This window comes from Typopeltis vanoorti, chromosome 10, assembly GCF_054136105.1.
Source record: "Typopeltis vanoorti isolate ZY-2024b chromosome 10, IOZ_Tvanoo_1.0, whole genome shotgun sequence".
In the NCBI taxonomy this organism is placed as follows: domain Eukaryota; kingdom Metazoa; phylum Arthropoda; class Arachnida; order Uropygi; family Thelyphonidae; genus Typopeltis; species Typopeltis vanoorti.
In genome coordinates, this window is record NC_143558.1 from 102,487,387 (window position 1) to 102,502,637 (window position 15,251).

Consider the following 15,251-nt stretch of genomic DNA (forward strand, 5'->3'; position numbering starts at 1 on the left):
AATAAATAAATAAGTCTACAGGAGTCCCTGACTAAATTAAATAACTGCTGTAAAAAACAGCAAAAAAAGACGAAGGCAATGGATATAGGCAGAAATACTGAAAACGTCGACTAAATCCTGAATGGAGAACCTATAGAAGAAGTAAAACATTTCAGCTATTTAGGAAGCTTGCATGGTAGGAAGTTGATTTAATAAATAAATTGAATAAATGGAATGAACTTGCCATTATTAGCATTCAGGAATGTATTAGCAGTGCTAATCTCAAAAAGAAGCATTTTATGTAACATATTAAAAGAAAGCTTTTAGGATATTAATTGGTATTTTATACCAAATAATATCCTAAAAGCTATCATAAGTATATATGAAAATAATCAAATACAAATAAGATTAAATCATGAGCTATCATATACAAGAGAGATAAAGGATCCCGACAGGAATGTTCCCTCTCAGCAACTCTTTTTGATATTTACCTAAATGAAATAATAATAAAATAGAATTAAAATTTCCATCAAGGTATGAAACTTTCTCCTACTGTGAAATTAAACACTCTTCTTGTTGCCGATGACCAAATAATAATCACAAATTCTGAAGATAACTTACAGAAAGATATTTTATATCTAAATAAGGTAGTCAAAGATTATGGTATGATAATATCAACAGAAAAATCAAAAACTATGGCCTTTAAAGGACAAGATCCAACAAGAACTAAGATAGTAATAGATAACAAGATCTTAGAACAAGTGAATTCATTTAACTACCCAGGATGTATGATCACATATGAACATGAGAAAGATATAAACTAAAAAATTGCAAAATATTTAAAAATAAGAGGTGTAATTAATTCAATATTTAAATCAAACCTAGTTCAAAAACAAACCAGACTAAAAGTATACAATACATTAGCCTATCAGTCTTAATGTATGGAAGTGAAATCTGGACAATAAAATAAAAAGACAAACGAAGATTAATAACAGCAGAAATGAAGTTTATGAGAAAAACTGCAAACGCTATTTGATCACAAAAGAAACTAAGAAATTATGAAAGAATTAAACCAAGAATCAGTAATAGAAAAAATTAAAAAATATAAACATAAATGGATGGAACAAGTTCAAAGAATAAAAATAGAAAGATTACCAAAACAAGCCTTAAAGTACAAGCCATTAGGAAGAAGAGAACCAAGACGTCCTGTTAAAAGATTCAACGATGACTTCTAAGGCCAGAACAGGCTACACTAGGCCTAAATCCTTGATATTAAAGTGCATGATGATGAATCACAGGTAGTATGGACATTTAAACAGAAAGGAAGAGAAAAGGTTGTCAAAAGAAGTATTCTATTCCTTTCCAGGATGACAGGAAAAAGCCTATAGGAAAACCAAGATATAGGTGGATCTAGGAGCGCGCCAAGGGTATTTGTCAGCCGGGTGCAAACTTTATCGGCCACCCGTCTGACATCTAAAAGTAAGGGTTATTAATATTATATTAGTTAATGTCGTGTTAAAGTCAATGTTGTCGACCTGGTGCGGTGCACCCTTTCACCCTCTGGTTGGCGCGGCCCTGGGTGGATTTATACATTAAAAATGTGTTAGAAGATCGAAATAAAAGATATGACAATGTTGGAATCTTGATAGATAACAGATAAATTTGGAGGAAAATTGTAGACAGGAAGTTAGTAAAGATGTAACTTTTTCATGTAGTACTATCATAATATCCTGTAACCTCCATCCCCCCCCCCCCCGATGGTATATTTTAGGATATTTAATTTTTTAGATGCCTGAAATTTAAATGTTCCGAATAGAGTATATGTTTCTTTTTATTATTTATAACATCCCGAGGTAAAAGAAAATGTTATTGTTGGAAATTATCTTATTTAAGCTGTATTTTATTCATAGTTTCATACAGCAAGTGACTTAAATCGGTGCAGATTGATAAACAAGTTTTTTTTAGTTATTTTATCGATATATATCTAAGAAATTGGTATTTTAAAACTGCACTGACCCGTATCTTTAGCCAATAACCCGAAAATTGCATCATCCACCGAATATAACTTTCCGCAATCAATGCGACTGCGCTGTGATCGTTAGCTGTCTTGCTCTAACCAGCTAAAACTGGTGCGAAGTGGATGACGTGACAAATCCATCGAGGAGTAGGCCATCAGGATCACGTTAGAGATTGGGCAGCAGAATATCTTTGATATCTGATAACCTAGTGTTACTACTAAATTAGGAATGATGGAGAATGAAAATTATAAACCAATCACACCAGAACAACTTCAAGAAGAGGACACATTAAACACTGAGCCAAACAGTGTGAATAGTGTTAACCTAGAGATGGATGACGACGCAGCTGCGAAGGAACGACTCACTTCTAATGATCCAACTAAAGTCAAATTTACTACCGTGAATCTTGATTACTCTGGAAAGAATGGCGAAGCCAAAGTGGATATACAAAATGTGCAGACAAAAGTTGGAATGGGTAAAGAAGAATTGATGAAATATGCTAACGATCCATTTTGGGTGCGGTTAAGAATGGCCCTGTTTGTCCTATTCTGGTTATGCTGGGTTGCTATGTTAGTAGGGGCAGTGGTTATTATTTTGGTAGCACCACGATGTGCCCCTCCACCTCGCTTGGATTGGTGGCAAAAAACAGTTATTTACCAAGTGTATGTACGTTCATTTAAAGATAGTAGCGGAGATGGAACTGGTGACTTGAAAGGTAGGTATATATATTTCACTATTACTATTATAGTACCCTCATGGAGTCAGTAGACACATTGTGATAAGCCCACTTTATTGGCAACGTATGCATTATACTGAACCTGTAAAACGCTTACACTACTGCCTTTCACAATACATTCTGGCAATGTGTTCCACTCACCCACCACTTCATGCAAAAACCTATTCCTCACACCTGTCTTCAAAAAGCTTGACACAGTTTACAGGAATGGCTTCCATTCTTCCCATCCCACTTTTTCACTCTTTTTATAATCCATTTTGTATTAATCTGGTAAAATCCCATAACTAACTTCAAGGGCTCTATCATATTACCTGTTTTCCTCCTATCCACCAAATTCTGCACTCAACATTCACTCAGACACTGCATAAAACAACATTCCAGAATCAATCCTGATATTGTGTTAGTCACTCGTCTTTGGATCCTCTCCAATGTTTCTACATCACACTGGAAACGAGGTGACCAAATTGAACACAATAGTCCAAGTGTGATCTGACCAGTGCCTTATACTGTGGTTGCACCACCTTGTTATCCTTACTTGTCAGTATAGGATCCATTGTTTTGTAATTTAGTTTCTATAATAAACTGGTGGCTTGCCTGCACTTGCATTATTGGAAAAACACTTATCCTCCTCAGAGCCAATTTTTCTTAGTTGCACATTTAAAAGTGGTTTCCTCTCACTTTTTTGACAATGAAACTAAGAAAAAAAATTGTGACTAAAAAAGTTCCACTTGTACCTTAGGCTATTCATTCAAAATGAAGTCATAACCATCCTCTTGGGAATACTAATATATACATAACATAGTTGCTGGAGTGCAATGCTATTTTTGTAGCATTTCCTGCTTTTCCTCATATTCTGGGTTTTTCTGTATGCAATTCTGACATTGCCTAAAGGTAGTCTGGCTTTTATATATTAACTACTACACAGCAACTGTGTAGCTGTCAATATTTAGTGAATATTGAAATCATACTACAGACTATGCAGTTATCATTAAAAAAAGGAGAAAAAGAAAAAATTGTATTGATGGTATTTTGCAATTTAATGCCATGGCTCTGATACTCTAGAAACCCTTTTTCCTCACTTAAAAAAACCTGCCCGAGGATAAAATTCATCAATACTGAAATGGAAATGAATAAGTGCATTAAATTTAAAGCATTTAATAAATATACTCGACAGGTTACTCATTCTTTTTATCTTACAGAAAAACTAGACTACTCACACAAAAAGAAACTTTATATTGCTAGACTGTGTAACTGTCAATAGCACTAAAATAATTGTCTTAAACATTTTGTCTATCATGTATTTAATGACTTGATCACATATAATATTTTGGCCAAATAAACTTCTGATAGTATTCATACCTTCAAAGAAATATTCAACTCTTCCACTGGCTGTTAGCAGTTTTATACCTTGGTGCTTGCAGAATCCCTTGTAGATTTATCCTGTATTTTAGGCAGAGCTGCAGACTTCAAATTTTGATAAGTTTGTCTTCAAGCATACCATTATGATGACAGTAATTTATTTTATAAGAAAACTGAACTAAAGTGATCCATAGAATTCAGATGTAAATCAGAGACATTTTAAGAGGTCATTTGACCATTTATTCACTGCAAACTTTCTAAGGCCTGGAAATAAGGCAAAATAATACTTCTCCACAAGCATGATTTGAGAAAAGAAGTCTCTTATTATAGACCAGTCTGTGTGTCTGCAGTAGTGATCAAAGAATTGGAAAAATTGATTAAAAATAGATTACAGGATTGAGTTGATGAATACAGGATTCTCTATGATGGTTAGCATGGGTTTGTGAAGGGCAAGTCTTGTTTTAGCAATCTGCTTATGTTTTATGATAAGGTACAAATGTGTTGGATAAAGGAGAATCATGTACAGTGATATTCTTGTACTTTGCAAAAGCATTCAGTAGATTACCACATAAGTTGGTGTACAAGCTGCAGAGGGTAGGAATAGATAGTATATTGGTTAGATGGATCGGAGATCGGCTCTCTGAACTATTCCAGCAAGTTGTGTATGATGGAGCTGTGTCTCAGAAAAGGAATATGTCCAGTGGCATGCCTCATGGTTTTGTTCTTGTGCTCTTACTGTTTAACTTGTTTGTTAATGATATTTCTTGGGGATCTTCAAATGCTTGCAAAGTTAGGTAGAATTATCAGGAGTAGTGCTGATGTTAATTCTCTACAGGAAGATTTGAATAGGTTTTTAGCTTGGACAAATGATTGGGGTTGCAGTTTTAATGTTAATAAATGCAAGGTATTACACTTTGGGATACAGAGACATAAGGCTACGTACTGTATTGGCGGAGACTATACTTCAAGAAGTGGACGAGATTCGGGATCTGGGAGCGATGGTGGACAGTGGACTGAAGCTCTGAGGGCACATCACATGTGTTGCAAAGACTGCACATCATATAGCTGCTATGATAAAAAGTACATTGACATGTTGGGGTAAGGAGGTGGTGGTGCATCTATATAAGGCATTGCTCAGACCATACACGGACTTTTGTGCACAGATTTGGTCATCTAGTTTTCATTGTGATGATGTGGAAACACTAGAGAGGGTCCAAAGACAAATAACCAAAGTGATATCATTCTGAAGTGTTGGTTATGAAGAGCAATTGAGAGAATGTGGATTACAGAGGTTGGTGGATAGGAGGAAAAGAGGAGATATGATAGATACCTTCAAGGTAGTTAAGAGATTTTATCAGAGTAATACAGAAGAAATTATAAAAAGAGTGGATGTTAAGATGGGAGAATGTGGAACCATTCCTCACTCCCTTCTTTACCACATCCCTATGATGTGGTAAAGAAAGGGAGTGAGGAGTAGATTTTTTATGTAGAGAGTTTAGTGAGTGGAGTGCATTGTGAGTACAAGTAGTGTAAATAACTTCAAAGCTCATCATGATGGGCATGTTGCTGATTGAGTGAGCCTCCCACGATGAGTCTGTTGACTCTGTGGAGTTACCAAATTATAATAATAATATCCTAATGACTGCAGATCTAGGATTGGTCAGCTGTTTGATGTCATTAGCAGTAACCTGCAGTAAGAACTTAATTTGGGTGACCGCTTTCTCTGTTTACTTGTGTTGCTGTAGAAAGTTTTTTTTTTTTTTCCGTTAGGAGGTAAATTATATTAGACATTATATTTTGTTTTAATCCTTTACCTAAATGTAAGCAAACAAATTTTTTATATAGAGGCTGTTGATTTCACATCAGTTGCTTTAGTGTCCCATAATGCATGCATAGAACACTTACTTTCAGATGTGCATATTGCTATACCTTGTTTGCTGACATTTCGGTAAAGGATTAAAAACAGAAGTATAATTTAACATTTTCCAGTAATAGATATTCCAGAAACACAACATATATGTATATGTAGAAAGTTTTTTAGCTTGGGTATATTATGTATTCAAGATACCAAGTAATTTTATATAAACTTGTTTTTTAATCCTATTTCCCAAGTAAGCAAACAGACAGGAAAGTCAAGTTTGCACCTGCAAGTAGTGCCAGTCGAGGCAACTCGTGGTAAAGGTGGGTAAAGCTCTGATCACTTTCCTTAGTATTTTTCCCTTAAGGAAAAATAATGTAAAGTACATCCCCCCCCCCTGCAGAGATGTATGATGCTAAACATTAAAGGCAATGATCACAACCCATACCGGTTTCGAATTGAGGTCTCGTCAGTGGGAACTAGACTTGAAAATAATAAGGTTGAAGTAATGCAGAGCTCATTATGAATTTTACCTAAACAAGTTGCCACAAGGTGCTTTGACCTTATAAATAAAATCTCAGGATGAGAGATAGATGTAAAAAGGTTTTCAACTTGGGTATATTATGTAATCAAGATATCAAGTAATTTTATATAAATTTGGTTTTTAATCCTATATATTTATATATATTAATATATATATTATAAATATATATATAGTAGTCACTTGCATATCTTAAAAGCAGGCAATGCAGTTTCTGAATCTTTGGTTTTATAGCTTGATAGCTCAAAATGTTTTCTTTGTACGTGAAATATTAATGACAAAAAAAAAAGTCTGGTAAACCTAGATGAAGTTTGAGATAAAGTTTCCGTATGACAACATTGAAAGTTCCTTTATGAGATCCTCTCCCTCTAGGAGATTGACTACTGTGTGTCTCCACCATGTCCTATTTTGCACCTCTGCTGCATTCCTCATATGAGAGATAGGTCCATTCTTCTATATTTTTCATCCACACCAGTGTTTGTTTTCCTTTCCTTCTTGTTCCCCCAACAGTTCTTTCGACAAATGTCCTTTGTAGGCAGTTATGTCTAAGAATATGTCTGTAATAGTTGGCTTTTCTATTTTTTATTTCTTTTATCAGGCTTTTGTTTTTGCCTACCATCTCTAGTACCTCTTTGTTTGTCTTTCCACAATATCCTCTTAATTCTTTGCAACATCCACATTTCAAGGGCCTCCAGTTTTTTCACGCTCAGATTGGAGAGTGTCCATGTTTCTACTCCATATAATCATTTGCACCATATGTAACATTTGTTAGTCTTGTTTTCAGATTTAATTTTCTAGATGTCAGTAGATTTTTTGTATTATTGAAAGTTGACCTTGCGATTTCAATCATTCTTTTAATTTCATCTTCTGCCTTGCCATTCTCTGTGATCAAGTGTCTGAGGTATATGCATGTTTGCACTTGTTCTAGTTTATATCCTTTTATATTGATATATTTTTATTATTTCCTTTTCTCTTGAAATTATAATTTTTTTGTTTTTTCAAAGTTGAAACTGATGCCATACTGTTCACTGCACTTAAGGGTTTCATCTATAAGAATCTTGAGGTTATATTTGTTTTCAGCTAGAAGAACCATGTTATCTGCATATCTTATGTAATTGTTATTTCTTTCCTCTATAGTGATTCCATTGAGGTTACTAATTTTATTAAATATTTCTTCTGTGTATAGGTTAAAGAGAATTGGAGACAAGACACAGCCTTGTCTCGCACCTTTCTGAACTGGGAATTCTGGTCTCTCTCTCTCTCCATTTATTCTCAAAGACGCAGTTTGTTCCCAATAAAGATTAGTTATTAGCCTAACGTCTTTTCCATCTATTCATATTTTTGAAAGAATTTCAATTAATTGCTCGTTGAACATTGTCGAATGCCTTTTTGTGATCTACGAAGCAGAGGTAAACATCTTTCTTTTTCTAGGTATTTTTCTGTGATGGTTCTGATGTTGAAAATATCTTCTCTTGTACCTTCATATTCCTTGAAGCCACTTTGTGTATCATTTATTTCTATGTATATTATTTCTGGGAAAACTCCCATGTTTGGAAGCTTCACAACATAAAATTGAGGTCACAACCCCGACCAATAGGAGATAACACAAACACTTCAAAAACAGAAGCACCTACCCGACCTGACATAGCATCCACTTTCTCAATGTGTTCAGATGACGACTGAGAATAGTCGAAATGGACCGCACCCCGTCAACCCCCTTTCCCCTTCCTCCTATATAAATAATCAACCCTTTCACCTTTCCCCCACCCTATATAATATAGTAATATAATATATATGTTTATATATATATTACGGGGAAAAAAACTCGGGTTTTTCTAATTTAATTCTCCCAAATTGCCGACCCCCCCCCTCCACACACTCAATAGTTTTCGGACATCGCATAAAGAAGAAAAGCCGCAACACCCAGAAAAAGGTATGTGTAAATTTCTCTTCCTTATGCTACATATACATTTTGGTAAACTTACATCTATACTGCCCTAAGAATTAGTGAGTAAATAGCCAATGACATTTAAATAGGGGCACTCCTAAACTGAAGCAGGCAAAATAGCCGTAATTATAATAATAATAATTTATTTCTATGTTTATTTGTCTTTATTTCTTTCATGAATAACATATAAGAGGACCTTTTGATGAGGTTAATTGTCCTGAACAACTCTTCATATCTTCTAGCTTTTGTTTTTTTGGGAATTGGAATGAAAATTGAGTGATTAATAACTTTGGGTAGGAGTTTGGTTTTTTATATCTTATTGCATAATTTTGTTAGGAATTTCAGTCCTCCTTCATCTAGAACACTCAACCATTATGCCAAGATATTATCTGTTCCTGCAGCTTTGTGGTTTTAGTTTTCTAATGATGTTTTCTACTTCACAAAGTAAAATGAATGGTCCTTCTAAATCTGTATGTTCGGGAATATGATTTCTTTGTTGCTCGTATAATTTCTTTGTGTATTCAATCTATCTTTCCATAAGGACACTTGCGTGATTTACTTTATTTGTCCTGTTTGTGATTTCTCTGATCTTTTCATGCATTTCTCTGCTTCTGTGCTTTATATAAAGATTTTCTTTGTCTGTACATTTATTGCTAATCCATTTCTCTTTGGCTTTCCTGCATTTTTTATTTATTTATTTATAAAATGCCTCATGGTGTAATGGTGGGATAATGTCTTACATTCACAGCATTTCCACTCAAGCATTCAGTAGCAGGCTCTCTTGAAATCCCAATCATGCTTTCTTTTCCTACTTTGGATTATTTGCAAATAACTGAATTGCACTAATTAAATCATTCACAGGATCATCAATATGTAAATTATAGTGGTGGTCATCCAAGTAATAAAATTGTGTCATTGAGATTGCTTAGTGAAGAGCAAGAGGCACATCAGGCACTTTGCAATCCACAGCATTTCTGGGAGAAGGTTCTGAAAAATGCTTTGACAATTGCAAAAAAAAAAAAAAAAAAAAAAAAAAAAACTTATAAAATTTTATTTTTTTCTGATTGCATATTAAAAAGAAAAAATAACAGCATTGAACTCTCAGGAGGAAATTTGAAGGTTGGATTATAAATTCATGCCATTTATTATTATTATGGGCAGCTCCAAGGAGTCCTTAGACTCATCGAGGGAGGCCCAACATCATGCCAAGAACAACTATTCAACATTCACACAGTATCTATCATATTTCACCTTGAACTCATTTACAGTCATGGCACCCACAACAGACTCTGGCAGCTTATTCCACTCATTTACCACTCATCATCATCAAATTCCTGACATTTACCCTCAAGGGGTGTACAGGATATGATAGTACTATATGAAAAACTTACATCATTACTAACTTCCTACCTACAATTTTCTGCCAAATCAATCTGTTACCTGTCAAAGCTACAACATCGTCAGATCTTATATTTATATATCTATCTTCTAAGACACTTTTTACTGTATCAATCCACCTATATCTTGGTCTTCCTCTGGCTCTTTTTCCTACCAACCTGGCAGAGAACACTTGTTTGGCTAATCTTTCCTTTCCCATTCTGTTTAAGTGACCATACCACCTGAGATTAGCTCTGTTAATGCATTCCTGGATGCTGACAATGTCAAGTTCTTTCCTAATAGCATCATTTTAAATATGATATTGGGATTGAAACCATCTATTCACATACCTAATCTTTCTTAGGACTCTCATATCCGCAATCTCCAGTCTTTGGTCAAGTGTTTTATTTCTAACCCAGCTCTCAGATCCATAAGTTAAAATTGGTTTGAACACTGTCTTGTATACAGCTAATTCAGTGTTTTGACTAATTTCTTTCTTATTCCATATAAATTTATTCGGTTGACTTCCTACCATACCAGCTTTGTTGATTCTGTTGTCTATTTCCATATTTAATTTACCATCTTCACTAAAAATCGTTCCTAAGTAGCTGAAATGTTTTACTTGTTCTATAGGTTCTCCATTCACAATGCAGCTGATATTTTCAATGCTTCTGCTTATTTTCATTATCTTTGTCTTGTTATTGCTGACCTTCATACCATATCACAACAGTTATTCAGTTTAGTCAGGGAATCTTGCAGACTTGTAGCAGATTTATTTAGAAGTGTAACATCATCTGCATAAAGCAAAGGGCTGACATTAGCATCTCCAATTTTGATATCAGATTTAATACCACTTTCCTTCATAATGTGATCCATATGATGAATAACAGTGGGGATAATGTGCGTCCTTGTTTGACACCACATTTAACATTAAACCTTCTTCCTGTATTTCCTTCAATTCTAACTGCTGACTTACAACTCAAATAAAGACTGAGTATTGCTTGATATAATGCCCGACTGGCACCATACAACTATAGCGTTTTGAATAGCTTCTCTCTTGACACTTTGTCATATGCTTTTTCCAGATCTACAAAACTTAAAATTCAGATCTTTTGTTATATTCCCATGACTTTTCAACTATTTGTCGTAAAGTGAATATCTGATCCTGACAGCCTCTATTTGGCCTGAATCCAGCTTGTTCTTCACCAAGCTTCTCTTCCACAATCCTTCTCAATCAGTTTCTCAAGTATACTGGAATAAATCTTACCAGCAACACTCAGTAGAGAAATACCTCTGTAATTCTCACAATCAGTTTTATTTCTCTTTTTATATATGGGTACTATGAGAGCTCTACTCCAATCATCTGGAATTCGTCCTTCTGTCCAGACCCTCTGAACTATGCAGTGTAGCCACTGTAAAACTTTTATACCTCCATACTTCAGTATTTCTTGTCTAATATCATCTGCTCCGGCTGCCTTTTCACATTTCAGATTTTCGATGGCTTTTTCTACTTCAAGCATGGATATGTATTCCTTATTGCATGTCTGGTCAGTGTTTTTTTATCACTGCTAGTTTCATTTAGCAATTTTCGAAGTAATTACTCCATACTTCAAGGATATCTTTTTGTCCAGTTTACATATCATCTTTATCATCTCTAATTCCTTTTACAGCACTCTTTCCTCTATTTCTGAGCTTCTTCAACAACCTCCAGAATACCACTCAAAGTAAAACACCTAGCTCTAACACCCTTGCTAACCACACTCTTACCAAGTTTCCATGGATGGCCCCTAGTCCTCCCACTACCAGCCCCATTCTCAAAAATATCTTCTTAATTAATCTTATAGAAACCCTTCAGTAATTTGAATGTCTCAATCATATCACCCCATTTATAAATAACAAGAAGAGGATTTTTTTTTTTAACTGGGATAATATGTTCAATTTGAAAATTGAACTTATCCTTTTAAACTATCTGATGTAAGGTTTGATTTTGAAACACTCAAAATAGTTATACATATCCAAAGGAGATACATTTCTAGGAGATATATTCAGCTTATTTAGATATTGATATCTTTTAATTAATAATGATACAATATTAATGCACAATGGAACTTATAAAATATCCATTCTCCCCTCCCTTCTATTTCCTCAACATTTTGGGTATACTTATTAATGCACCTGCTTATACTATGACATTTGTAGTATTGTAAATTCTTGTCATATAGATTTATGTTGTGATAATTAATAAATATTTTCTTTTCTTTTGAGGTTTGACATCAAAGTTAAACTACTTTCAAGATCTAAAAGTGGATACTTTACTTCTGAGTCCAATTTATTCCTCGCCAATGAATGACAGTGGGTATGATATCACTAATTATACTGACATTAACTCTTTGTTTGGCTCAATGGAAGATTTTGATAACCTTTTGAAGGAAGCAAAAAAAAGAGGTAAATTTTTTAAACTCATTTTGGTCTTTTTAAATATTGAATAGTTACATTAATTCTTTGCATATTTCAGAATCATGCAGAGCATGCAAAATAAATGCTTCAAGAATTGCTCAAATCAAAATTGATCACCAATAGTATCTCCTTTATTGTCTTGCTCTTGTCACACTGCATGCTTTAGAACTGCTCAAATTCAGATTGGTCACTGACAATATTGAAAGAACTCTACACATTGTGAATATGCTGATAATCATGTACTTCTGTAATATTCTATACTCTATAATTATCAGTGTATCTATTAACACATGTGAAAGCTGAATTGAAATGGAGTATTGTATTGATTTCAAATTTTGTAAAGCATTGTTGTAATACCAGAAATGTTTCAGGTGATGGATAGTATTCAAGTAACATATGCTTTTCCAAGAAGATATGAATAATACCTAAAATGGCTGATGCAGCAAGTCAGATAGCAAATATATGTATGGAGAAAACACAGTGAAAAGATTTAGCTATAATGATGTTACCAACAAAGGCTTAATCATCATAAAATTCCTGATATGTACTCTTGATAGTACTATGTGAAAGGTTTACATAAAAGTTTGATGTCATATGAATTTTGTTTCCATTTTTGAATATGCAAGCCTACTTAAAGGGATATAGTTATGTGTTCCTCTAAGAATATATTATTCTTGATAGTGATAGCTTCACACTAGTTCAGGATATTGGTATATCTAGGTGATTTGAAACAGGAAATGATCACAATTTCCATAGTAATTACTTTGAAAGATTTAAATGCTGGTAGAATGTATTCAATACTTGAAACAAAAAAAGCTATCAAAACCCTGAAGTGCAGAATGCAGCTGGAGCAGATAATATTCCACCATAAATACTCAGAATGTTGTTATTATTTGAGACCTCCAAGGATTCGAGGACTCATCATGGGAGGATATACATCATCAGTATGGAGGTATGAAAGTTTTACAGTGGCTACGATGTGAAACATCATGTAAAATTTTAAGCATGAGCACTATGGGAGCTCTACTTCCAATGATTGAAGTTCAAATGAGCTCTCATTATTATTATTTATATGGGCACTCCATGTAGTCAAAAAAACTCATTGGGAGATCCACTCTATCCATTAACACAATACCTGTCATACATCTTCTTAAACCTATTCACTGTTGGGTTCTCACTACCTCTTCTGGCAATCCATTCCACTCATTCACCACTCCAAAAAAAGAACCTGGTCCACACACACACTCTTACTAACCACACTCTTAGACAGCTTCCAAGTGTGACCTCTTGTTTCACCCTTACTTCCCTTGTATTAAAAATTTCTTCTGTGTCAATCTTATAGTATCTTTTTCCCTCTTTACCTGTCAGTTAAACTCTGCAACCCACACACCCTCAATCTCTTCTCTTCCACAGACCTGTCACGAGCTTGGTCACTTGTCTCTGAATCCTCCCCACCACTCCTGATCCCTGAGAAACGCTGGTGACAAGATCTGTGCACAATAGTCAATATGTGGCTGAATCATAGCCTTACAAAGAGGGATAATAACCTCTCTATCTTTACTTGTCAGTGTGCTCTTTAGCATCCAAGTAATCCTCTGAGCTATTTCCCAACTCTTGCAATGTGTCCTCAGAATTTCACATTTCTATCCACCATCACCTTCATATCCCTAGTGTCATCAATTTCCTGTAAACTAGTACATCAGTATGATATGAAGTGCGTAATCTTTTCATCCTGAAGTGCATTACCTTACATTTTATAACGTTGAATTGACAACCATTGTCCTTTGTCCACACTGCCAATTTATTTAAATCATCTTGTAAGATATCTACATCACCTTTATCAACTATTTCCCTCCCTAGTTGCATCATTGGCAAACAACTGAATGTCCCCCTTCAAATCTTCAATGGAGGTAGAGTTGCAGTAGCAACTTTACCTCCATACCCTACCACTAGCTATATACAAACCAAGTTACTGATAGATCTGAGTCTGAGAACTGGGTTAGAAGTGAAATAATTGAGACTTTAGAATTCTGAGAAAAATTAGGGGAGTGAACAGATGGTATCACTGGCAGCATCCTATTAAAAATGAAGATTTTAGGAAGGATCTTGACATTGTTAGATTTCAGGATTGTGTAGTTTAATCTTACGTAATGTGGTCGCTTGAACAGAATAGGAGAGAGAAAAGATTGGCAAAGCAGATGTTTGATGCCAGAATGACAGGAAGAAGACCAAGATCTTGGTGGATGGATTGACTGAATGCAGACAGTGCCCTTGTGTCAGAAGCAGATGTAGTTGTTCAAATAATCAGTGCTCACTTTGCGAAGATTGTCAGCCTGGATAAAAATTCTGCAATAAGGACAGATAGAATGGTAGCATGTATGCTAAAGGAATGTTCAGCCAAACTGATTAAGCAGGCTCTTGACATGTTTGTATAACTTTGAGTCTCATCTTAGGAATGATTCCACATCAATGGAAAGAAAGTATGATAATTGCATTATAAGGGTGGTGCAAAAACTGATGTATCTACTATTGGCCTATCAGTATCTCTGGAGTGATAGTGAAGTTGACATGAACTCATACAAAAATGAGTTGAAACAAGCTACGTTTTGCAAGAAACATCATGGGTTTACTAAAGGTAGATCATGTCTGAGCAGTTTGCTCTTATTTTATAAGGTTAGTACTGAGTTGGATAAAGGGAATGAATATAGTGATACTTCTGGACTTTGCTGCGGCATTTAATAATACCACATGATAGACTGTTGCATAAATTGGAGAATATGGGTTTGGAATATAAGCTAAGTGGGTGGCCGACAGACAAATATCAAAGTGGCATATGGGTAGTGTCAATCTGCCAGATTGTGACTTGTGGTGTGTGTTCCTGTGATCAGTTCTTGGACCATTGTTTAAGTTATATATTAATAGTATTGGGAATGGCTTGATAGGGGGGGGGTGTTCAGTTGTTTGCTGATGATGCAAAG

The 15,251-nt window shown here is 34.7% G+C and overlaps 1 protein-coding gene across 1 annotated transcript in view; it reads left to right on the forward strand.

The window, feature by feature from the left end:
• The first annotated feature begins 2,098 nt into the window (after positions 1 to 2,098).
• LOC150102641 (maltase A2-like) overlaps positions 2,099 to 15,251 on the forward strand; it is a 146,764-nt gene continuing 133,611 nt past the window's right edge. The window contains exons 1-2 of the mRNA XM_090398623.1: positions 2,099 to 2,712; positions 12,082 to 12,261. Of these exons, the coding sequence (XP_090254749.1) occupies positions 2,226 to 2,712; positions 12,082 to 12,261 (667 nt within the window). The 5' untranslated portion in view covers positions 2,099 to 2,225. The remainder of the gene's footprint in view (positions 2,713 to 12,081; positions 12,262 to 15,251) is intronic.